The following is a 25,509-nucleotide window of genomic DNA, read 5'->3' as shown; positions in this document are numbered from 1 at the left end:
TTGTCTGTGATCACAATACAGTTTTTTTCCAACCATATATTTTGGGTGTATTTAATACTGATAATATCCTACCTGCTATCAGGCTAATGTTATTTTTTGTTGTATAAGATAACTGCCTACCAAGAAAGAGAGCAATGCCATCAATCCATACAAAATGCAGTGCAACAGCTTCACTTGTGGAACCCCCAATGCCACCTGAATTCCTATAGTCTCACTGGAGCTTACTCCTCAACCCTTTTTTCTCCTTCAAGATAAACTAATTTTACAGAGGGGAAGAGAGGTATTGCTTGACAGTCAAAGCAAACCTCTTAGGGTCCACCACTTCTTCAGAGAGTATAAGCAGAAAGTCAAAATCTTCAGTCCCTTCAAGAAAGTCAGGCTCTCCCTGGATGGATACACACATTAATAAATACAGGGCCTACTACGGTAGAGTAAATAGAAAGCTTCAACCACAATATTTCTTAATCATGGATTCCCAAACAATGGTGCAGGAGTCATTTCAACAGCAATGTCAAGTAGAAAGCAGGGCACTGTTTTCCCCGCTTGCAAGGACTCTTCTCTGAGGTGTGGGAACAAGCAGCTCTACACCAGTGTCTGCCTACAGTGTGCAAGCAGGCAGGAGGAGCTGCACAAAGCCAGGGCTCCTGGCAGCCTGAGAACATACACAGCACTCTGGGGAGTCTCCACCTCAGTACAGGCACCTAATGCAGAGAGGGCCAAGAAGAGAACTCCACCAGCAGGCAGGGAATAGGACTGCAGACTCAATTTATCAGGGAAAGGATTGTGGCAGAAGGGTAGAGGTGGTTGGGACACCAGTTTCTGGGGTTGTCATCAAAGAAACATGACACTGGGCATGTGGAGAGATGAGGAGCAGGATGTGGATCTCCTCTGGGACTGACTGCCAGAGGGTGGGGAGCTGCTGCTGGTGGCGTTGGCACACGAAGCTATAATCTTTGCAATCACACTATCACTACAAAACAGTTTATCAGACAGACCAACAGAATAAAACAGATTATATATTTCATTTTACCTTTAAGTATAGATCCAGAATTATTGACAAAAAGGAAAATGCATTTCAGCAGCTACAATGCATACTACTGGCTTTAATTGTTGAGATTTCACTTGAATCTAGACCAATAAAAGGAAAACTCCATTCACAGGCTGAGCAACATCTCAACAGCTGACAACACAAATGAACTTCACTTACATGGGCTAGGCAGGTCCTTTAAAATCTGTTTCTTATAAATCATGAATTACATCAGTCTTCCTTTATTTCTGCATATCATCTGTTTCTTTCCCTCTTATGCTCTTTTAACTATATCAAATTGTTGTCATGGTAACCCAAAATTACAGGTTTAACTCTCCACTGTCAACAAATATAAGGAAAAAAATTTCTCCCTTCCAAATTTTTTTTTAAAACAACAGTACATATCAAGGAGATACAAGGCAAATATTATTAGAGAGGGAAATGCTGGAGAGGACAAACTGGAACTGTGAAGAAATTAAACCCATTTCTAATGAATAAGGCTACTGAAGTGGAGAACTCCAGGACAAAATTTCCCTGTAATACATTTCACAGATTTCTGAGTCTCTTAAGCAAATCAAATTATCAGACTTATAATACTAAAGACTGTATCAGATTTGTGACACAAAAAAATTAGGTATAAAATGTTTAGAGTTGCCCAGTAAACCAGAAATAGCAATTTATCAAGTAAAATACCTACAGGATCTACAGGTGGCAACAGGTCTTTTTTCTCTTGTTCATCTTCCTCTTCATCTGTGCTATATTCTTCCATTGTCTCTCCACTTGCAAAATGAATAACCCTCCTTGGAATTTTCTTTTTCTTTCCTAGGACACCCAGCTCCACGTTCTCAAAGCCGCTATCTCCCTTTGAAAGTTGCTATAAAGGAAAAACAAACTCATTATCTCAAGTACATTCTTCTGGAACTGGAAAGTTCCCCCTTAACAAACTTCATGAGATATTTAAAATATTTTAGATTAATTAGCATTTACAGTGGACATTTATAGGACCTTGCCTGTAGGTAAAAGACTGAAACAGTCTTGTTTGCACATACATAAAAACTGATCCCTTCTCTAAAAGTAACAGAAAGGTTTCTTCTGGGGAAGCCATGTTTCATTAAATAATTTGATAAACACATAAACTTTAATATTTAAAACTATTGTTGAGTTTGGAATTAATAATTAATATCTAATGAAATCAATCAAGTAGTTCACAGGCTGTAGCCACCTCTTTGCAAGTTCAGACACCTCTAACACAAAAGAAAACTGAATAACTAAGCAGCCAGGCTCAAGCTTTGAAAAGATGCACCAAGGAATCTGCCCCTGTGGGCTTTCATCAGCAACCATGATTAGTACAAGGGACCAGGGTAAAAGGACCAGACTTGGTTTTGCGGCTAAGAACTTGCGAAGTGTGAAGTACAATGTCTGGCTGTGTTCTCCAGCTGCTGAATGCTACAATGTAGTCTTTGGGTCACAAGCACTAAGAATATATACTTCTAGTTCAAAGGCCAGTCAATAAATCGTAAGGCTAGTCACTCCTGCAGGCAGAGAATTTTAGTAAGGTTTTGAATTGCAGCTATCAAAACAGAGCCTTCATCTTGGTAGAGCTTTTAGATGCTACTGCATCAAATGCACAAAACTGTGCTGAAAACACTTCTGCCATGTAGAGAAGGTCACAGAGGTTAGGAAATGCCAACCACATGTTTTTAATGTACCCTGAAGGTTTTTAAAAATGCATGAGTTCATGTAATTTGAAACTGTATCATAAGGCATGACATGCGTAGTGGTAGTGTGCACAGAATCCAGGTTGCATAAAATGCATTCCAATTTCCAACTTCTTCCCTGTACAAACCTAATGATCTCCACAGAGCACAATTCAAAATTATAAATAAAAATATGTTTTATCACACAGCTGTAAGACATCCCCGAATTGCTGCAAGTGCAGCATCACCATCCTCATCTCTCATGCCAGATTACACTACACAGCTTTGGCAAGGCAAGCACGCTTGATTAGCCGGGAAAGATAGTGGGCATGGGAGAGAGAGGCAGCAGAGGGTCCTGGGGAGCAGAACTGCTTCCTTCATTCCAGCCACGGATTCCTCTCATGCCCATAGAGAAGAGGGAGGGAAGGCAGAGATCACGTGCTGAGCTCTACAGTGAGGAGAGGAGCGCACCCATTCATCATCTCTCCGAGCCCTGTACCACTGCTTCTCAAAACTGCAAGTCATCTCAGCTTCCCCCAGCATTGCTTTAGCCACGGGGGCACGTTTCAGGCATTTTCCTGCAGGAGCAGAGCAGAATCCAGCACCAAGTTTTTAATGGGGTAATTCAGCTGAAACAGGATTGTATTTTCAGGCAGAATCACATTTCCATGTAGAAAGACAAAACTGACTATGTGGGGCCCAGTGCAATCTCTCTGCTGTCTATCAGTCTTGGGAACAGAGCAAAGCTACAAAAACACAAATGCTGAAAACAGTGAAGCTACCTGAGCACAGGGAGGGCTCCTTGCTGCCATTATAAAAGTGCCACTTCCCACGACTCGGTTCTGTATCTTCTTGTGCAAAAAGCACCACAGAATCAGCTTTTCATGAACATTCCACACTCCTTTATTGGCATCATACAATGACACTGTTTTTATATTTAGTCACAGCACTGAAGAGCACTGTTTCTTGCAAACACAACATCATAAATATCACTGTGATTAATAACAGCAAGCAATGTGAGCCCCTCCTTAAGAGTTCCTCTAAAAGCACAGTCTCTTCATCTGATTTTGGCTCATTTAGTGCAAATGCTTCAAATACTTTAACTTAAAAAAAAAAAAAAGTTGTTTAATATTTCAAGTTTTAAAAGCAAGCTTTAGCTCCCTCAACACTCATCCCACACTCACACTACCTACAGTAAGCAGCTCCACATAGCTGGTACTGGTACACTTCAGACAAATGCAATAGTTCAAGACAGTAAGGATTCACCAAGGAACAGTGAACCTGGCTCTCTTACTAATCTGGCTCAAAGTCCTACATTATCAAACAAAAAAAAATGTATGTCATCTGTTGTTTTGGTTATAACCTAGTCAACAAACCTGAGTGTGGGTTTTAGTCATCACTGGCCTAATGACTGTTTTACCTGCACAGCATCAATAAAAGCCAACTCTCCCAGGTAAGAGCAGAAAGTACAGCACCAATAAATTTTATCTTTCCAAAACTGTGGTAATGCAGATCTATTCTAGAGCAATCAGCTAGATTCACTTTATAGCTCAAATGTTACAGTATTTCTTGTTTGAGAATTTATACTTTTGATCTTCCTTTACAAATCTGATCTTTTCCAATTCAGGAAGTTTTTACAAAAATCTTTCTTCTAATGTATGCCTTTAGTCAGGTTTCAGACATCATTTTTTTTCCACAGGCTCCTCCTTCTCAAAGACATTATATGGTCTTGAAAGACTCAGCACTTGTGCCCACTTCACAGAAGTATTTACTCTGGCTTTTATTCCAGCAACTATTAGACACCAAGGCCGGTCACTCTTGTGCTTTTGCCACACTAGCTAACACTCTTGAGGTACTCGGTAAACACTGTAAGGCGATTTCCCCTTTCTTTTAAATGTCCTCTCAGAGTTTTTCTTCGCTTTATGGCACACATACAAACCTTGCCTGAGAAGCAGTCAGGATCTGAAACTCATGTTCCTTGTTTACCCTCTACACCCACTCTATCTCACCCTTTGTCCATAAACAGAGAGAAAGCAGGGGATCTTCTGAAAGTGCTGATACAATACCGAGCACAATAGAATTTTAGTCCACATACAAAATGCCAAAATAAATAAATTACAGTTAAGGATAAGGTGTGCCTGGACACCTGCAGGCAAGCTGGGAGAGCTGACACAAGTAGTATTAGGTGATGCAATAACAAAGTTTCACAAAAGAGATAAGGCAGAGAAGTAAAAAGTAATAGGGATATCAGGCTATTCACTTTGGTGCCTTTTAACCTGCCAAATGCAGAAATCCCTGTAAGAGCTTGTGACCCAAAGGCCGAACTGTGTGATGTCCACTCTGTGCGAAAGATGAGCAATTCAATTTGCACATATCTGCTTACCTGATACTGCTAGTCACTATAAGGCTGGTAATGGCTAATGAAAAATATTTCTACTATGCTATCTTGGCTTACTCATTTTTTTGATTTATTTTTTTTTTTTTTGGCTATGATTTGGAAGCGGGGGCTGTTTAGGCTTGAGTGGTTTGGGTTTTTTTCATATTGCTTGTTTGACTTTCCACCCTTGTGCTGCACGTGAATCTTTCGGAAACAAAAGACAACAAGATGACAGTGTCGGAGGACGACTACTGGAAAAGACATCCTCCCAAGAAGCCTTGGAAAGGTACCACAACCGGGGAAGGGTCAGCGGCAGCACCTGCAACACCCAGGGCCAAGCCGAGGCCGGGGCGAGGAGCGGCGGGGCAGGCGAGCCCGCCTGGCTGCACTGTAATTAAGAGCTGCTGTCCCTGATCACCTCCCACGCCTCCGCCAACTTGACAGCACGGAGAGAAGTGGAAACCTGTCTCACTTGAATATTCATCAGGCTCGTCTGTCAGAGGCATTGTCCGCCGACGAGCAAGAGACACCGGAGACACGCGTGCCCGCCAAGCTGACTGTAATTACAGCGCGCTGGGTGGAAGGGCAGCCTGGCTGACAGACAGACCTCCTCTCCCGCGGCCGGGCCACTGCACCCCGCCGCCACAGCGGGGAACCGGGGGCTCCCCCACCCCGCACACCCCCGGGAGGTCAGGCCGCGATCATCACCCACGCCCCGGCCGGGCCCGCCGCGGCCTCGCCCCGCTCCGGCAGCGGCTGCGCCCGGGCCCCGCCGCCCGCCCGCAGCGACCGGGAGAGCCGCCCGCCGGCCCCGCTCACCTGCTCGGGCTCCATGGCGCCGGCGGCGGGCGCGCAGTACAGGGTGATGGCGGACAGCCCCTGTTCCATCCTCCCGCCCGCCGCGGCGCCGGGGGAGGGCGGCAGCGGGCCCGCCGCGGCCCGGGGAGACGAGAGCGGCCGGGCGGCACCGCCCGTCACACCGCCCGCCGGGGCGGTGCTTGCGGCCGCGGGGCTGGAGCGCGCAGGGACCGGGACCCGCCCGGCGGAGAGTGCGGTAGCGTTCACACCGGCTGCGGGCGCCTCGCTTCTCTCCGCAGCCCGGCATGAACCGGAGCCGGGAGGGAGGCAGGGGAGAGGCCGGAGTACAGCCGGGCGGCCGGGGACAGCCGTACCTCCGCAGAGGCGGAAACATACCGCCACTGCGCTGAGGGAACAGAACACGTTCTGGAGCAACACACATCATCTTGCCAAAACAGTATAAAGCCCTGCAAAATAATAGACTAACATTTTAAGCAGCAGATGGAGCTCCTTGGCAGTAGTTAGGGGGTTTGCTAGCCCAGGACCACCCTTGCTCAGCTTTGGAGGGTTGGATGTTGGTTCAGGGAACTCAGCCCTTTGTAAAGAACGAACCCTTGATCAAGAAAGAAATGCGCACCAGGAGTGTCCTGGCCCCTGGGCTGCGGCTGGGTGAGAAAATAACATGCATGCCCAGGAGGGTGGGAGAAGTGTTTGTCAGGTAAGAGGTTTGCTCAGCTGTTCCTGGGGAGAGCTGAGAGCCCTTCTGCTTCCAGCGTGTGCTGATCCCGGCAAAATGTACATTAATAACTGTCAACTACCAGTGAAAACAGCTGGAGGTGGAAGGATCTGAAATATTCTTTTTATGTGATTGAAAAGGTGGTTTTGTTGGGGTTTTTTTTGGTTGGTTTTTGTTTTATATGGGGGGTGGAACCAATGGCTGTAACATGCACTTACATGACAGCAAGAGCCATCTTTCAATCCTGCATCATTAAGAATAGTTTTCAAAAAATTACACTCTATAGCACAATATGGGCTCTTAGACACTTTCTTAGTCATATTATCAAAGTGTAATCCAGAGCCCATGACAAAAGCCCAGGTAAAGTACAGGTGCATCAGACTTACAATTACACTAGCATAAGGCAGAAAATGTTCCCTTGTGAAAAGGGCTGACATACAATGTATGATTACAGGAAACAGAACGATTACAGAATGAAAGGTTAGAGTATTATTTTAGACAGTATGGGGCTGAATACCTGCTTAAGGGATTACAACAAACATAAATCACTTAAAAGTTGCAAAGAAACAAACTAATGTTAGGCTATTTCTTATAAATATTTCTTAGCCCCACAGTATACATTCTGTTTAGTGAAGGATTGGTTGGCATGGAGTAATAGTTCCTCAAGAGCAGCATTAAATCAATCATCAACCAAGCAACTTGCTTTCCTTCACCCCTACTGTGGTTAGAGCAGCTGTACAGTCACAGTGTATTTAATCTTTCCCAAAACAATTGGCATTTGCAACTTGGACAAGTTTAATAAATTTAGCACAGTAATGGTGAAAGTCCTATGGAAAGGCAGAGTTAACAAAGCCATAGATGTTTATGCGTGCTAATAGTTAATTGTCCAGCTTCTATCACACAGCTATCTATTGACCATCATAACCATTTCCTCTTTGTAGGCTGCTCAGCAGCAGCCTGAGCTCAAACAGCTCAGACAAAAGCTTGTCTGACAGCAGCAACAGCTTTCAGCAAGATAGACACAGGAAGTCAGACCTCAGTCTTCCAAGCATTTCCAGCAAATTTTGCTTGACTCTTGTAGGCTAGAGAAAACTTTTCTGCAGGCTTTTCTGAAATGCCTTAGAGGATGCGTACAAATATCCTAATGCAAGGAAATGGTGCTGGGAGTGTTTACACATTTGCAGGAGAGTTTTATTTGTATCAAGCTATGAAAGGCCATGTAAATCACCAATCCATTTAGATGTGCTCCTATACAGTTGAACTCTTGTTCTTTGTTCCTCCATCATGGATGTATTTTTTTTCCAGACTTGAGATCCTCAGGCAATTTTTCTAAGCAGGCTCCGAAGTATTTTCTACCTAAGAAAATACCTTGCTAAGCAAAGAGCAATATACACAGCATATATCTTAGAAATAACAATTGACACATACTTTAAAAAAAAAATGCATTCTCAATTTTCCCATCTCTGCCAACACTCAGGTAGTGACAGCTCTCTTCATATCTGGTTGCAGTTTTAGTACTTTGGAAATGTTGAACTCAAAACTAAATGTAGGCCACAAGCTGAAAATAGAGTTAATTGTTGGTAACTTGACAGTCTGACTGAGCCTGTCCTAGAGCACAGGGCTTCACTGTTCATCCTCAATATCCCTATTCATGTTTGATTTCCATCAAAAGCATTAACCATCCACTCTCCCCTATGGACTGCACTTCAAGATTTCATACTCTTTCCTGCATGGTTTTGAATAGTGCATTGGTTTATACTGCTCAAGAACTGAAAATACTATAAAAAAGCAAAATCAGGTCTTAGTAAGCACACCACTTCAGTAGCTGAGGACAGCTCCCCAACAAGCTGGTGATATACAAGGACTCATTCTTTTGTTATATTTAAAACATGAAGATTCAAATTAACTGATCCTTTTCCAGATTAATGTTATGCATAAAATGCAGTGCACTGAGATAGATGGCATACTTGAAGATTTTTCAGCATCTTCCATATACTGAACACATACCATTAATCAAGCAGGAGATAGTTTCACATTATAACCTACATTACAGCACAGCTTATGTTTTATTAGTGCAAGAGTATAATTTTGTACATAAGACATTCCCTGGTAGTTGTCACCATCTCAGAGAACTGGCTGACAGAGGGACGCACCTGTCTGAACTACTGCATTTAACTTTTATCTGGACAGCAGCAATTGGTGTTCATTTACAAACTGCAGTATATTAAAATTTATAATATACCCTCTTACCCTAAGATAAGGGTAAAAGATCTTACCATATTTGCCAAGATCTATGTTGTAGTTCAAGGTTCATCTTGGTCTACCTAGTTTCTGAAGCATGCCTGTGGATTCTACCCTTTTGAGACCAACACAGTAAACTGAAATACTAAACTGCTATAGGAAATGAAGATCAGACTGTAGCTGAGTTGGGGCAGTATGCTCTGTTAGATACAGCTGTCTTTGTTTTAAATTTCAGTACCAGCACAGAATTCCACCTAATATGCTTTAGAAATTATCTCCAGAACAAAAGAACTGCTCAACTGGCAGCCTGGTATGAAGATTATCTTCAGCATATGAGACAGTTTGGTATCTGTGTACCTGTACTTCTTCAGTCCCTTGATTCTTTGTGTATAGGGGAAGAACAATGAAATTCTATGCAACAAAGTTTTGTACAAACCTGAGCACAGCACATCCACATTCTAAAAATGCTCCACAGATGAGCACCAACAGCACATTTTCAGGTGCTGAACTATTCTTATAGTATCTATGCCAAACATGAGTTACACCAATCCTTAGGGAAAAAAAAAATCAAGCTGAGAAAACAATCTCATTACATACAGATAAAGGACAGTTAAAAGGAACTGAAGAAACAGGCCATTCCCTTGTTTATAACCACTTAAATTTTATTTTACAGTATATTTGTGACATTTTATGTTACTATAACCAAAGGTCAAGGTTGTTTACAAATATAATGGCTGCCATTTGATGTAAACAATTAAAAAGTGTCTCTAGATATTAAAATTTTACATCATGATTTTGTTTTATTAAATTGAATTACTCTTTGTGCCATCAGTTATTAGTGGAGAAGAACTAATTTAAGCAAAAATAGTTTTCAGAAATTAGATGTAGAAACTGAGAAGCCTGGATAAGATTTCAAAAGACCACTCTCTCATCACTGTAAAAAGGAAGAAAGCAAATTCATTCACTGAAATTGCAATGAAGAGTCAACCAAGTCCATTTGTATTAAGGCTTCTTTACATATTATTGAATCCCATCATGCCTTTCATATTCCCAGCAGCACCTTGTTGAAATTGTCTCATCATTGACTGCAAACCGGCCATGCCACCTGCAGAAAATAGGTGAGAACGTGAATGTGTTAATGAGCTCTGAACAACAGCTCTCTTGCTTGAGGCATCATTACAGTACACACACTGTTCCAGTAATCTACAAAGGCAGAAGCCCAAGACTGTCAAACTAGGTTTTTAACAGCTATTGAAAATAAAGAACTGAGTGAGTAATTACAGAAAGGTCTGCAAAACACCAGGCTTTAGGTAAGTTTTAAGATGACTTGTGCATTAAGAACTAGACAAAAAGAAAAAAAAAACTTGATGGAATGACTATTATCAATCAGTCAGGTTCAGGTATGGTAACTTTATAATTTAAAGCTGCTCTTGTCAAATTTAATTACTTGAGGCAAATCTTAGAAGCGAAGGGAAGTCTAGGAAGATTTGTTTTACCACAGACATCCTTTACCATTCCAAATGCTCATTTTGAGAGCTGCATCCAAATGAAAGACTAGATTAAGCACTGCTAAGTGCAAAGTATTTGGACTAAACTTTCTGATTCTTGTTAGAAAAGCCTAGAAACACTTAATACTGATATATAGTGCAGATAGTCTCCCATCCCCTTCCTCAATTCTGTATCTCAAATGCTCCACTATAATTGGCAGTCCTCTCTTGAAGCTATAAGAAGTCAGCACATACCCATATGATGAAGAACTCTTGGATCCATCATCTTTGCCATCTGCTGATTCAGTTTGGCCAACTGAGATGGGTTTACGTTCTTGGACATATCACCGCCTAAATAAAAAGAACAGAACAATCATAAGAAAGTGGATTTAACATAGAAATAAAATAAATCCAAATGTTACCTCCTAATTCTAGATTCAAATCCATGAGTCTGTTCTTAGAAGTTACTACATCAGCCATTCAAAAGTCTGTTTAGGATCAACAGTCCCTGCACTCCACATAACAGACTGAAGTGTTAGTACTGTAGTAGTAATCAAGTCTTCATTGACAGAAATACAGTAGCTCTCCTTGCTAAGTCACACATTGGTGTCATGAAGAACAGTGCAGCTTTTAAAAAGAGTCATAAAAACTTTCAAACAGCACGAAAATGAGCAAGCTAGAACTCACTCTCTCCTCTCCCTAATCAGTATTTTCTCATTTCCTCTGTGTTCACACATCAAGTGACCTCCCCCCTTAGTTAATAAATTTTAGGGTGGGGTTTTTCGTGTTGGTTTGGGGTTTTTTGTTTAGTTGTTTGGGTTTTTTTTTTTACCTTTGAAAAGACCTTTGATGCCTCCCATCTTTTTCACCATCTGCGCAAACTTAGTGTATTGGGTCAAAAGCTCCTGAACATCTCTGGTAGAAACACCTGAGCCTCTTGCTACTCTTTGGATTCTTCCTGGCTGCTTACTGAAAACTTTGGCACCATCTGTACTGTCAAGTTCTGCAATTACAGCATGGAAAAGAAAAATCCATTGAGTCACTGACGTTAAAAATGTTACAATTGGTAGCAAACCCATTCTCATTGTTGAGAATTTAATTTTGAGCCAGAGAATAAAAAATTTAGTTTTAGAAGTGACAATGCAAAATTTTACATAAATCATTGAGACATAATATTCCAGGAATTAATACTAAAAAGCTGTTATCTTCATATGTTAATCACCATGATAGAAAAAAGCTGTGTGAATAAATTATGCTCTTGGGATACTTGGTCTTAAGCAGTATTAAGGGGTTTGGCACAAGGGTAAGAGCATACTACTAAAGGACTGATAGGTGCATTAGAAACAACACTGAATTCCAGAGCCCAGGCTGTATCACCAAGTAAATTTGATGGTGGGCAGGAAAAAGACAGCAATGCCAGATTAAAGATTAACATACCTGACTAATTTGCAAGTATAGCATTAATATTTTATGAACAGTTACAATACAATGAATAAAAATACATTCATTTCCAACAGAATGGAAATCATTCAAAATCCCACCTACAAGACAAGACAGAGCAGCAACAGCAGCAACAGGAAAAGCATCTCTAAATATTTAGATTTATTAAGAAGTTTGGAGACACATATACTCCTTGCTATTCTCAAAAATGTTACATATTTCTTGTCATTATATTCTGTCATTGTACATGCTGCAATATGTCTTTTTGTTTCCAGAAAGCTCTCTCTATATAAGCATGTTCAACAATAAAGAAAAAAATAGTGGGTGAAATTTGTTTTACCTTGATCATTCATACTGTCCATTATAGTCATGAGTTTCTTTAGCCTTGCCATTGATTCCTGTTCATTGCCTTTACTCATGAAGTCAGTTCCAAAACCAGGGATCATGCCCTTGTTTTAAGAATGGAAAACAAAAGCTGTGTCAGAATAGGCAAAGCTAACTTTAATTAAGCAGAAAGAAATATAGACAGCAACTGTTAGTTCAGTAGTTACATACTGCAGTAGGCAAACCATTTCACCTTTTTGAAAAACAGAGCACAGATTATAACATAAATTTCAATGAAGAGTTTTAAGTTTACAGAAATTTGTCAAACATCAATGAAAATCTGATAAAATAAAATTATTTTGGGGATAACTAACCAAGATCTGACTGAATGGTCCCATTTTCATGATGTTTTGGAATTGTTCATACATATCTCTTAATGTAAATTGACCTGAAGCACAACAACAAAAGAAAAGTTAGCAGAAGTCACACCAGCATTTTGGTCTTACTCTCCTTTTTCAATCATTCTTTGTATTCGTAAAGTAAATACTATACTACATAGATAAGTAGATAAATAAACCTCTTCACTACTAACAGGGCTAAACAGTTTCAGATGGCACATGCTGAGCCATTAAGCTAGTTATTCTGCAGTCGCAGTCTGACAGACTTATCGTTTGAAAAACACAACCCAATTTACTTGGCTGCCACATTTGCTAGAGAAAGAAAAACCATTCTTCACTGTGCACATGAATGAGTTGTCTGTGTCTCCACACAGCACAAATTAACTCAGTGGTCTCTGTCACAGAGCACCTGCCACGGTCAGGTCACTGCAATTCATCTGCTCTTCAGGCCTTGGGAATAACTTACCATGTTTTAGCTTTTCTATGAGTGCTTCGTTATCATCCAACTTTAACTCGTTTACTTTATCTATCAATCCTTCAATATCACCCATACCTGGATAAAGAAAACAGATCTGAAATTAGCATTAAAAAGATTACACTTTGACTTGCCATTATCCAATTCTAAGTATCTTTTAAGTACAGTTGTACATAGGACATACCAAGCAGCTTGCTGATGAAAGGCTGTGTTTTGAAGGGTTCAAAGTCATCTATGTGCTCGCCAGTTCCAATAAAAATAATAGGACTCTTTGTGGCAGCAACTCTGCAATGAAATACATTTTATGAAATGGCCTCTCAAACACCATCCATCTTTTGTACTGTAATCAGCTAGGCATCATCAACACTATGCATTCTGTCTGAAGTATCTGCATTACTCCTCGAACTATTAAAGAAAGAATACCCAGCACTTGGATGTTTAGCTCAGAGTAGTTACAAAGATTTTTCTCTAATTAGTACTTTACAAAATACAAACTGTGTTTGGAAAAAATCATCAACAGAAATAGAAGTTGCTAGTTTTCATTGCTGAGTTTAAGAAACTTGAGAGGAAAGAAAGAAAAACAAATCATCTCCAATTTATCCTAATACTGGGATATTACTGATACATACACTGATACTAATGATAATACTGTCAGATGACTGGCATTGATTACAATTTCTTCAAGGTACCTCATACAAAAGACAATCTCATTTTCAACACAGGAAAAAGCTCAGACATAACTCAGAACCTTTCCACCACACTGGCACTAGCTTTTAGATAAAGCTCAGTTTCCAGTCCACAGACAGTGCAGAGCAAACAGCGCACTTAAGGCACACGAGCACATGACAACTCAAATGAGCAAACTGAAAACACCAAAAGCTTTAGTATTATGCTCTAACATTATGCTATAAATAAAGCAAAATACATATGGCAGTTTAAGAACTCTAACACTTCAGATCAAAGTCAGGCAGGGATTTATCAAGTCAGGGTCAGTTATTTTGACAAAACATCTCAGCTCCAAACAAGCTGGCAGTTGGAACAAGCATGTAAGGCTAAAGATAAAATATAACATTTTCTGGCTGATATTCTGCAAAGACAGCATATGGGAAGTCCACCAAGAATGGAATTTGAGTAAGTATGACCACAGACAACTTTTCACCAAGTTTCAGGACATTGCCAATCCAGAAATTTGACTTGCATTACAGTTTTAAGGTCACTAGATATGAAGAGGTACACTTTTTCCCCTTCTGGAAAGAAACTCTTGAGATGCAAAACTCTTAATGTACGTCCTATCTGTTGAGCCCAAATGTATCTTTCCAGAAAATGCCTAAAATACAATATGCAATGAATATTGCTTGATGCTGATTTCAGAAGATAAAAGTCTGACCTATGACAATACAAACTACTGTACTGAAAATACATCATATCATCAGATTCTGATGTTAGATATCATCAGGTGATCCTACCCACCAGAAGAAGGACAAGAATCTAAGTGTGACTGTGACTGACTTAGATTCTGTGCAGTGTGAGAGCGACACTTCCACAGGACAGGTTTCTGCCGACACTAACAGATTTCACGGCTGGCTGCACATGGCCAGATACTGGACACTATTACACCACAGTACTTACGCACTAAGAGCTCCACCTCCTTTGGCATGTCCATCAAGCTTTGTAACAATAACAGAAGCTACATCTACTTTGTCTTTGAAAGCTTTAGCTTGAGCTTCACAAGCTTGGCCAATGGAAGCATCCATCACATAAACAATGTTATCTGGTTGCTAGGAGAAATGAGATACATAAAATAGTAATTTCCCACTTTACTAAACAATGTTCATGCATTATTATTATGATGTAGGTTCAGTAGCAGAATTTACTGCAATAACAGTATATAAGAGCTGTATGCTAGAGTTTAAAATAGGACCACTGTTTTATGAACAGTATTATCTAAGGACCATTAAAAAATTGTGACGCTGTATGACTATATGATTTATCTACAACACAAAACACTATAATACGTTTGTGCTTATTAGTTATGATTCAAGTGATTTTTGCCAGTATCATGAGCCAATAAGATAATTAGTATCTACAGGCAGTTAATAGCTAACATCTTCCATTTGGTTTTACATTCAGATATTTAAGACATCAATTCCTCTAAAAATAAGTTAGCCATTAGCAGGAATTGTGTGGGAAGTGTCATATTGTCATGCAAGACCACAGAATCAAACAAATAGCCAGACTTTTTAAACCCATAGAAACAACAGCTTCATTTACATATCAAAACAGTTGGAAGTTACCCAATTATTTTCTCAGTTTCAGTGCCATTATTTGTGACAATCACAGAAACTTTAGTATTCATAGTTAAAGGAAACCAGACTGGTTCTTTTATCTAGTTTTTCAATGCAAAGATCCTGAAAAGGAAAAGTTAAAGCAGGAATGGCAGTCTGGTTATAAGCAAGCATCCTTGAAGAGAAGAACAGAAGAATTAAAACTGTCACAAAACTAACAAGCACTGGTCATTCAGCCCTTGCTTATTCATATCTGTAATTTCTAATATAATCTAGGAGTTAAAGCAAAATGCACACAGAACAAAGGATAAAGATTAATCAACTGTCATCAAATGACTATGCCAAGCTACTGTATTTCTCAAAACTACTCACTATGGCATTAGCAACTTGTAACATCTCTTCAAACAAAGAGTCTTCTTGTTTGTGACGTCCACTTGTATCAACAATGATTATTTCAAAGTTCTCATTCTTAAATTTCTCAACACCTTCTGAGGCAATTATTACAGGATCCATTTCTGTATAACTGATCAAAAAGAAAAAGAGAGACTCAGAACTTCATCACTTGATTATAAACCTGTTAACTATTAATCCATCTGAATTTCAAGAGGGAATTCCTCTTATGTAAAGCAAAAATTGGTTAAAAGTAAGTCTTCCTAAGCCATTTACCCTTACTGCTCAGTGAACTGAAGCACAGAGACTGAAGTCTGTCTCACCTGCTAGAAGCTGCAGTAAGTTCTATAACACACTCCCTCAAATAAGATTTAGCTGAGCATCTAGACAATTCACCTCCAGTGAAGCTTAGAGGAAAGTTATTTACTGCTTTATAAAAGACAATTCGGTCCACTTCTGTCTCTATTTGATTATAAAAATTAAGCATCCAAAAATAATATCCTTTGATCTGTGTGATACTACCCCAAAATCTGGCCATGTCTTGTAGAAGTCTGTGAACTGCTAGACATTGAGTAACCATTATAGGGAATTATTCCTGGAAACCTGATCTCTTTGTACACTATAGTATCTGCTACTCCTGGCAGTATACTGAACTGGGCAGAATTCTCAACTGATCAGAGCAAGTATCACTCAGAATGTATTACTGGTATAAAAGCAATTTGGCAATGCTAGATGGAGTTTAGTGGAAAATGTTCAATACACAACAACACATAATTGGAGTTGAATTGTTCTCCAAAGTGATTCTCAAAGATGCTTACCTCCCATAAAAGGGAATTCTTGCTTTTGTAGCATTCTGCTTTAACTGGTCAAAAGCACCTGTAAGACAGATATAGTCAAGGGACTACTTAAGAAAATCTTCAATTATTATAGCTAGAGAACTGCATCATTAAAGTCTGTGTTACCTGCTCTGTATGTGTCTGCACATATTAAACAAGTCTTCCAGCCTTTCCTCTGATAGAAGTATGCTAACTGTGAAATGAAACCCAAAACAAGTTGTTACACCAAAGTCCCATTGACATGACACTTCTAACAGCCTGAAGTCACACACGGAGGACACAAACTCAAGCCACCCTTGCTATACCTGAGGACGCAGAGTAAGGCTCTTCACTGTCAGCGTGGCCATTAGTTAGAAAGCATGGCCAAAACTTAGAAATGTTATAAATAATCATTAATGGCAAGATGAAAACACCTGCTTGACTCTGCCTCTGACTTCAATTTCTTGAAATGACAATTTCTAGGAATTACTACAAATAACCTAAGTTCCCATTTTACCAATTCCTGCATTCTTCTTAATGTTAATACTACAGATTGGACTAACATGTAGAAACTACCCAAAGCAATACTTCAATACCAAGTATCATAATGGCTACAACTTGTCCAGCTCTATGTTTCTGTACTTCCAGAGGAACAAAGATATTTCCATTGAAAGGACATGTTTTAAAGCAGTGGACAGAATCCTCAACCTTCTTACAACACTCAACTATGCATATTCACAAAACACTGACCAAAGACAAATGTTCAAAATAAAATTCACGTACATAAGCACTAAGAAAGTCTTCTGAAATCAGAGCAGGCTATCCTCAATATTTCACTATGTGTGAATCTCAAAGGGAGATGACAAAAAACAACTAAGATGTGTCTTTTTTCCACAGGATAATTTCTCCTCAGAACTTGGAATGTATCAAGTTCTGTCTTGGGGTGAATGACAAGTGAGTCAAGAGCTTATGGTTTAAGATAAACAGGCAGATTAGTGAGGGTGATGCTGTTGTGGGTGTTTGCTATAGGCCACCTGATCAGAAGGAGCAAGCGGATGAGGCCTTCTACAGAGAGCTTGAAGCAGCCTCAAAGTCACAGGCCCTGGTTCTTCTGGGGGACTTCTAACTACCCTGACATCTGCTGGAGAAGCAAAACAGTGAAACACAAACAGTCCAGGAGGTCCTTGGAAAATGGAAAGCAAAGATTAAAACTTCCTGTCACGGGCAGTGGATGAACCCACAAGGAATGGTGTGCTGTTTGACCTTACACTAACAAACAGGGAAGGCCTTGTTGCAGATGTGAAGATATGTTGATTCAGAGCATTCTTTTTTTAGCCTTAAAAAATACAAATGCAAATTTCCTCAATGAATCTAGGGCTGGAAGAGGTTTCACATCACCAACTTATACTTAACTGAGGTATCTAATACAAAGGCCAAATTCCACTGGTTTTTCTAAATAAGTAATGCAATGAGCATCCATTCTTAGTATTAGTCTTAAATCTAGAAAGTGAACTACAATGATGTGGTTTAACTCCACTAAGTAAAATGAAAAATACAAAGACTCTCTTATAGAGTACTGTTTCATCAAGAATTCAGTTTAAAAATTTCTGAAGTAAGTCCAACAAGCCATAAATTGCCCCAAAAGAATATTACTTTCAACATTCATCTCATATCAGAAACCCCTCTCAAACATATCTCTACATGGCAGTGAGTTAGAACTTCCCTACTAACAAAACCAGCACAGATCCCTACCGAAGGAGCCCAAAGACCACCAGCTTCCCCAAGCAAAAAAACCCCCAACAAACCAACCAAAAACCATGCAAAGAGATCCAGTGCATGTTACCTTTGAACAAGTTGTTGTTTTACCACTTCCTTGCAAACCAACAAACATTATAATATTCTGTTTTCCTTTGGTAGGTGTCCATGCCTTGACTCCAGGATCTACAAGCTAAAGAACAAAAAGCAACATAGGCAGCAGATCCAAATTTCAAAAGCACAGAACAGCTGGTGTCACAGTCTGCTAGGTGCCTGGTTTTATATTTAAAGGAAAAAAACCAGTTTTTGCATATTCTCATCTTTATTTGGCTTAGATTTTTGCTGATTTACAGTGAACAGCAACAACCCTTACAGGATTATTCTGCAATAACAATGTTAATTTCTTTCTGACACCAAGCACAGTCAGGATGACCTGTATACACAGCACAAGAAAAACAATCAACACAGAAAGGTGACCTCCACCCCTCTTATCACTGCTCAGGATGGGCTTTTTCCAGTGAGAATCCTACAGCACAGAAGGCTTTTTAGGGTTGCTGCCTCACTTGTGAAATGAGTCGAAGGTACACACATTCCTGAGAGCCACCATATGTCTGGTCACGGACTACAGAAGAACAAGTGACTACACTGGTAATTTGAAAGAGGGCGGAATACAGATACTCAAGTCCTGATTTGACCAAGCAGGCAGATCAATGAGAAATGTTGCACTCAACTGCTGGGTTGTTACTTAACACTTTTTCAAAGGTTCATAAGTAGTCTGAACATTAGGGTAGCAGAGGTGTGTTCTGGGACAACCAAAGACAGTCTAGTCGCAAACAGTACTTTACTCTTGTCTTTACATTTCAATTGAAGAACAAGAACAATTGAACTTAAAGCTTAAACTGAAGTTAGTTTGAGAAATGCCCAGGATGTAGTTTCAATGAGAATACTACTGTTAGCAATAGTAAGAAGCCTCACATCAGAAAGCAAAACTGCAGGTATCACATAACCACCTAAAAGCTTGGCCTGCCACTGCACTACTTCCAGACTGTACAAGGAAAGTGATGCAATGCAGAATTTTGAAGTCCTACCTTAACAAGCTCTTTGAAAACTGCATGCTGGATCATTTTTCTCTTGTTAAGGCCAGATGCCATTTCTTCAAGATCGATTGCAGACCTGAGTTTAAGAAAAGCATGAAACACTAGCATAACTTAAAGCATCACTTGAACCTAGTAATAAAGTTTTTTAACAACTGCAACAGCACCCTGATTTGTTCTCAGTTTTCAGACAGGATGTACTTAAGAAGTGACATGCACTGGAGACATTTCTTTGCAGAGGACAAAAACAGGTTTCTAAAATGCATCTTTCAGACTTGCATTTACCAAAATTACATCTGAAAATAGGCAAGGTAACAGTGCTAGTCACATACACAGATCTATTTATAGCCAGCACAGAACATGTGAAGATGATGTGTCCATGAAGTAATGAAGAACTTGTTTATCAGACGACTCAACTGATGACAGCAACAGATTTTTGAAACAAGCCTGTAACAGCAATAAATGGCTAAATTTGACCAAAGACTATTTTGATGAAACTGGCTAAACATTTAGTTAAAACAGCTGTTTTCCTGTTAAAAGAAGACTGGGTGTGTCTAAAAAATACCCCAACATATTAAGTTATAAATTAGTTGTTCTTCTGTAACCTCAAATTACAACTTTTACAAATATCAAAAGTTAAATGCATTTTGATTATTTCACTTACTTGACATTTTCTCTAAGTTGCTTCACAAGTTTGATATTAACATCAGCTTCCAGTAATGCTGTACATACTTCTTTTAACATAGCATTTAAAACCTTTGGAGTATAAAAGAAAAATCAGAAAAATTGTTTTACAATACACAGAGATTAACTAGGCCACTATTAAGTCAAAACAAGAATGCAAAAGTCTATTTATGATATAACCATGGCCTTCACAAACTAAATGCATGTAGTCTCATCATTAAATCGACTGTCACAAGAAAAGCCTGTGCATTTGTTCCTATATAAATATAATTTAAATCTGAAAGGGAAGGGTTCTCAATTGTAACAACTGCACACTACACAACACTAACACAAAACACTTCCTACAGTGTTATGGCCAACAGCTCAGATGGCAGCAAGACTTCCTGAACTCCCTTCTGGGTACTCCTTAAAGAGTACACCAAAAAAATCTCAGATCATAACACCATTCTGTAAATGCTAAAGATGGACACCCTGCTACCTGCATTTTCAGAAACTGGACTGCTGCTTTGATTGTATGCCTTTTAGGCAAGCAGGTACCTCAGCTAGAAACACTGTTTATTCTCAGTTTTCAAAGTCTAGAACAGAAAGATTTTTTTGAAAGTAACACCTGCATAAATGGCCTCATTTTCACATCTTGAGCTATTGCAGGAAAAAAAATTCCATTGCTGATAAAATTTAATTGGGTTATATTTGATTCAAGTAAGGATTTTTTGTCTCCCAGCAGAAGACACATGAAAACATTCTCTCTTATGCATGAGTTCTAACCCTACAGCTCTCAATAAGCCTATTTTTTAAGCCACCCATTTTTTCACCTGAAAAGAGTTTCTAGCAATCCATGTACTACAAGACACTTTGAAACCATCCCATTAGCTAGTCTTCCATCTTGTATTGAATTCTTTTGATAGAACACACCGAATTCTAATTTCAAACTCTTAATTACAGAAAACACAGACCATACTAAGCCAAACAAACTTCCAGAACCACACACTGGCTTGAATATAAAGGCAGCAAATGCAACACATTCCTCACATTTCAGACAGCAAAGCTTACATTTGTTCTTCCACATTTCAGCTTCCAGCAGCCTAGTACACATCTCCATAGTCTGCCTGTGTACACACAAATCAGAGTAGGCCCCCACCTTCCATCCAAACTTAGGCACACATTATCTCCACAGAACACTAATCTCCCCAAGTGCAGCCACCAGGCTCAAGGACCCTTTGACCATGGGACCCACTATGTCTGAAGTGATGACCCACATATAAACCTAGTTTTAAGTTCTAGCAGTACTACTAGGGGGTTAAAACCTCTAGTAGAAATTTTACTTGAAGAAAACAAGAGTCTAGGGAGCCCACTTAAAGCTTCTCATCAGCCTTTGAGAACTGCTCCTCAGAACTTTTCCAGTGTTAGTGCCATCACATTTGCACAGTACATACCTCCTCATTGATAATGGTGGCATTGCTCAGTGAGCGCAATGCTGAAGTTATTTTTCTTCCAAGATCTGCCAGAACCATTTTGGCGGCTTCAAGTACAACTCAGAAGGATCTGGAAAAAAGATTAAAAAATAACATTTTAAACTAGTTGAATCTACGCCTTCACGAACTAATTACTCAAGTAACTTTTGGGTCAGAATCCTGCTATGCATTCCAGAAAGTGCACAAGTTTTTCTTTTTAAAGTTATTTTTAGGAAATATTGGCCTGAAGTTAATTTTAGGCAATCCTCATGGCCTACTTAAAAAGAGAGATACCACAATTCAATTAGGAAGGATTTCACTGTGAGAATAAATGTACAATGAATTCACCATGAAAAATAAAACCCAGAGTCCAGAGAGGCTTCCAGAAAAAATGCCAACTTCTTTTTATCCTCTTGTCAGCAATATTCTACACAACAGAACAAAATCAAGCAGAATAGCCTAGAAACTCTGTATCCTGAAAAGACAGTAAGACCAGAAGCAAATTATTTTTTAGCAAAATTCAACATTATTTATCAGTTGCATTTTATCCAGCTTTCACTAAATCAAACTGAATTTCCCATTTCAGTAACCCTACAAACACGCTTATATTTTAATAAACAAAGTTCATTTGTAGTTTTTAATATCTGTATTGGACAGACTGTTTTTGTTCACTAGAAACACAAATCTCATATATAAGCCTAAAGCATAACGTAATTTACACTTAGGAAACCACAGAAGCTAATTTCTGAAGGGTACAAATTCTAGTCAACTGCCTATAGCAGGTGGCCAGATTCAGGAGAACTCATGGAAGAATTAGCAATCTAAAATTCTGATTAAGGGCAAACCAAAATTTGTCTGAAGAACAAAAATTTGCAACACTACAGCTACTGCTGAAATTGAACACTTCAAATATTTCTTGTTTATCTTCCATTTCCAGTGTTGTTCCCTTGTAGTCAGCTGAAATTACTTCCTTGCTGATAGCCCAAATCAGAATCTCACATTTGAGGTCCTCCTTTCAGAACTGAAAGCCAAATTCTCAATAATGGGAGCCTCTGTAACCAAAACAGATGAGAATTTCAAAGATTTTTGGGACTTCCCCCTGCCTCATATAAGGAAACAGAGAAGAAAGGCTGGTCCATTTATTGAAATGAAGAATGCACCACCAGCTACACTCTGATTTTACTTAACAGAGAGGGCTCCAATGTGACTAACAAAGCAGCTCACTGTATACACACATTGAGATTTATCAGCTGCTCAACCCCCAAAGAGCATGGTTTAAAATGTGTTTAAAAATTAGATACATTCCAAAAGAACTAAAACAAGGCACTCATGTAAGCCAACCTCCAGATTGCTTTGTCTAATTTAGAGCTACTATTGTTACCAACTTGGTAGGTTAAACCAGCAACAAAACCCCCAAAACAATGGCCAGTGTAACCCACCCTCCCCTGATATTGAGGTCACAATGCAGAACAAAGTCTCCAAGAGCTTCAGAAGATGGACAATAAATAAATCCTGTGTGAGTACAGGTGTTGGGTATGGCAAATGACACAAATAAATACATTTACACATTTTAGATTTAATGTACATTGAATATATAAGCAATGACATCCATTACAATGCTGTTTCCTAAGGAAATCTGCCAGTAGAGTATCTGCAAACTAGCACACTAATAGGAATTGATGTCCATCTTCTTACATTGCTGGAAGGGAACTGCTATGTGTTATCTGAAGTGGTCAAACTCCAAGGTTTCCTTACAAGCCATACCAGTCACACTATTGCAGAGCAATTCTAAAAAAGCATTATCATTATCACCAGCAGGCTCTATCAAACAATCCCAGCAAAACAGACGTTCAAAACATTTTCCAGGTAATTTTCTGTGATAAACACAAGCAAGAAGAAACTTTCTGTGAAAAAGCAAAACCCCAAACCCTTAAAAATAGCCCTGCAACTCAGTAAGCTCTGAGCTGCTAAAATAGCAACCAATGACAAAATTTAACTATAATACTTGAATATATTAGCTAAGAAATGTGATAGGACGGCGAAAATACAGAAGTCATCTGATTACTCAATATTTAGAATTAGTTTCCAGAGTCCTACAGATCTCCAAATACAGAAGGTTAATTATGTCCTAATAAATGAATGTTTCCTCTGCAGAATTCCTAAAGCTTCTTCCGACAGCCTTTGCTAGGGAGATGAGTTTAAGCATTTTCATATAAACTACTCTCACTAGCACATTAAGAAATCATAAGCCATCAGAATTTCTAATGGCTGCCAAGTAAGGAAATTAATAGAGCTTGTGACACAGTCCATCGAAGTAGAGAGGCACACTCCAGACAAAAAGACGCGTAAGATGTTTCAGCAGGTAGCCAGCCTGGCTTGGCAGATGGCCAGAAGGGCATTAAGCAGCAACTGCAGTAAGTGCGGAACGCGTGTGCTGAGCAGCCGTAGTTCTAAAGAGCTGAGCTTGAATGCAGCACCCCACACACACACACAAACACCCCGAGCAGGGCTAAACCCCGCTGGCCCCAGGGCACAGCCTCGGGCTGAGCCCGGACACCAGCTCTGCGCAGTCCGAGTCCCCTCCTCACTGAGCTCCCAGGTCGGCGTGCAGCTGCAGCCCCAAGAGCTCTGTGCTCCAGCCCTAAACGGGCATTCCAGGGATACAGGGGCAGCAGAAATAGCGGATGTCTTACTGTGGCATAGCAAACTACCTGTGAAGAAACTCTGAAGAGGCGGACTGCCCACTCACCCAGCATAAACCTCCAACCAAACCCGTCTTGCTAAACCGGCAATACTCTAATGTACGGCAGTTTGAAAAAAACATAGCCTTAATGGGTAACAGCAATTTAAACAGCTGCTTTAAAAGATAACAGCTGTTTAAACAGATAACAAGCAAAAGGAACACCTAAAAACTGTACGATAAACTTGTACTAGATGTACCCATAAGTGGATTAAGATCAACTACAAGTTCAACACTGTAACGGAGAAGCGGCTGTTTCACAGGTGGGAATGCCTTGAGCTCCTGCAGCTACGCTCAACCTTACCGACAAGTTTCCACCTTCTAAAATTACCCGGCTGACGACAGGAAGGCGCCCCAAAGGCAGCAGCAGGGAACGGCTATCTCGCTTATGGCCCGATGCCCTCGTTTTCACAGGAAAAATGACGAAGGCAGAGCCTGGTATATGCACCCGGCCGCTGCCTTTCCCCCGGGCACCGAGGGCTGGACGCGGACAGCGGGCGGACACCGGCCGGACGAGTCCCGTCCCGGTGCTGCGGACAGCGGCGGCTGGGTTCGGGAAGCCCAGAACGGCTCCCCCGGAGCTTCCGCGGACTGAGGGCCCTGCCCAGCCCGGGCTGCCGCAAGACAGGCCGCCTATTCCCGGGGTCGGCACCGGAGAAGACACCGCTGCCTCCTCCGTCCTCGCCGGGACTGGGCCGGGGCCCCTTCGCGACATGAGAAACCGCCACGGGTCGCGGTCCCGCTTACGGAGCAGCTATGGCGGCAGCGCGGGCACTCACCGGGAGCGCGGCGCGGGGCCCGCGGGCGGAGCCGTGCCCAGCCCTGCCCTGCCCGCCGGGGCGAGGCCGCCCAGCGAGACTCCGCTGGGAGCGCGAGGAGTCGCAGCCGCCGCCGACCAGGGAAACGTCAGCACTGGCCCTCGCCCCGCAGGCCCCCGTCGTCTTCCGTTTCCGGGACGCGCGCTGGCCCTCTGCGTCGTTAAGGTGGCGCCGCGTAAACTTCCCGCCCGCACCCCGCGCGGCACAGGCGCGAATTGCGCCGCGCCGCCTTATGGCCGGGCGGGAGGCGTGGCCGCGGGAGGGCCAGAGAGGACGGAGCTCCTCCCCCTCGGCCGCGCCACCGGCGGGGGGCGGGGCCTGGCGTGGCGTCAGGCGGCAGCGCGAGCACGCGCCGGGAGAGGGCGCCGAAGGGCGGGGCCGAGCATGCGCGCAGGGGCATTTCCGGTCGGTGTCGCCCTCCCGCACGCGCACGCGCGGACCTCGGGTGGGCGGGCACGCGGAGGGCGGGGCTTCTCC

General features: G+C 41.0%; 1 protein-coding gene across 4 annotated transcripts in view; it reads right to left on the bottom strand.

Moving 5' to 3' along the window:
* The window catches only part of LOC136292553 (signal recognition particle subunit SRP54), a 35,376-nt gene extending 10,159 nt beyond the window's left edge, over positions 1–25,217 (bottom strand). The window contains exons 1-16 of one of the 4 annotated variants that reach the window (XM_066188425.1): positions 24,994–25,217; positions 21,457–21,565; positions 20,004–20,095; positions 19,334–19,418; positions 18,334–18,438; positions 16,638–16,704; positions 16,494–16,551; positions 15,658–15,808; positions 14,630–14,778; positions 13,185–13,285; positions 12,992–13,078; positions 12,502–12,575; positions 12,144–12,252; positions 11,196–11,366; positions 10,619–10,714; positions 9,518–9,981 (exon numbers count right to left, since the gene is read on the bottom strand). In XM_066188425.1, the coding sequence (XP_066044522.1) occupies positions 9,890–9,981; positions 10,619–10,714; positions 11,196–11,366; positions 12,144–12,252; positions 12,502–12,575; positions 12,992–13,078; positions 13,185–13,285; positions 14,630–14,778; positions 15,658–15,808; positions 16,494–16,551; positions 16,638–16,704; positions 18,334–18,438; positions 19,334–19,418; positions 20,004–20,095; positions 21,457–21,534 (1,515 nt within the window). In that variant the 5' untranslated portion in view covers positions 21,535–21,565; positions 24,994–25,217 and the 3' untranslated portion in view covers positions 9,518–9,889. Of the gene's footprint in view, positions 1–1,724; positions 1,902–5,920; positions 6,074–9,517; positions 9,982–10,618; positions 10,715–11,195; positions 11,367–12,143; positions 12,253–12,501; positions 12,576–12,991; positions 13,079–13,184; positions 13,286–14,629; positions 14,779–15,657; positions 15,809–16,493; positions 16,552–16,637; positions 16,705–18,333; positions 18,439–19,333; positions 19,419–20,003; positions 20,096–21,456; positions 21,566–21,822; positions 21,922–24,993 lie in introns of those variants that run through there. The other 3 variants (XM_066188426.1, XM_066188429.1, XM_066188427.1) reach the window with 3 other exon arrangements.
* Between the last annotated feature and the right edge of the window lie 292 nt (positions 25,218–25,509).

This window comes from Chamaea fasciata, unplaced genomic scaffold (assembly GCF_029207755.1).
Source record: "Chamaea fasciata isolate MVZ Bird 193981 ecotype frontalis unplaced genomic scaffold, bChaFas1.0.hap1 SCAF_7, whole genome shotgun sequence".
Lineage (NCBI taxonomy): Eukaryota > Metazoa > Chordata > Aves > Passeriformes > Sylviidae > Chamaea > Chamaea fasciata.
Note: the sequence above shows the minus strand (reverse complement) of the source record. Positions and strands in the feature narration are given on the sequence as shown.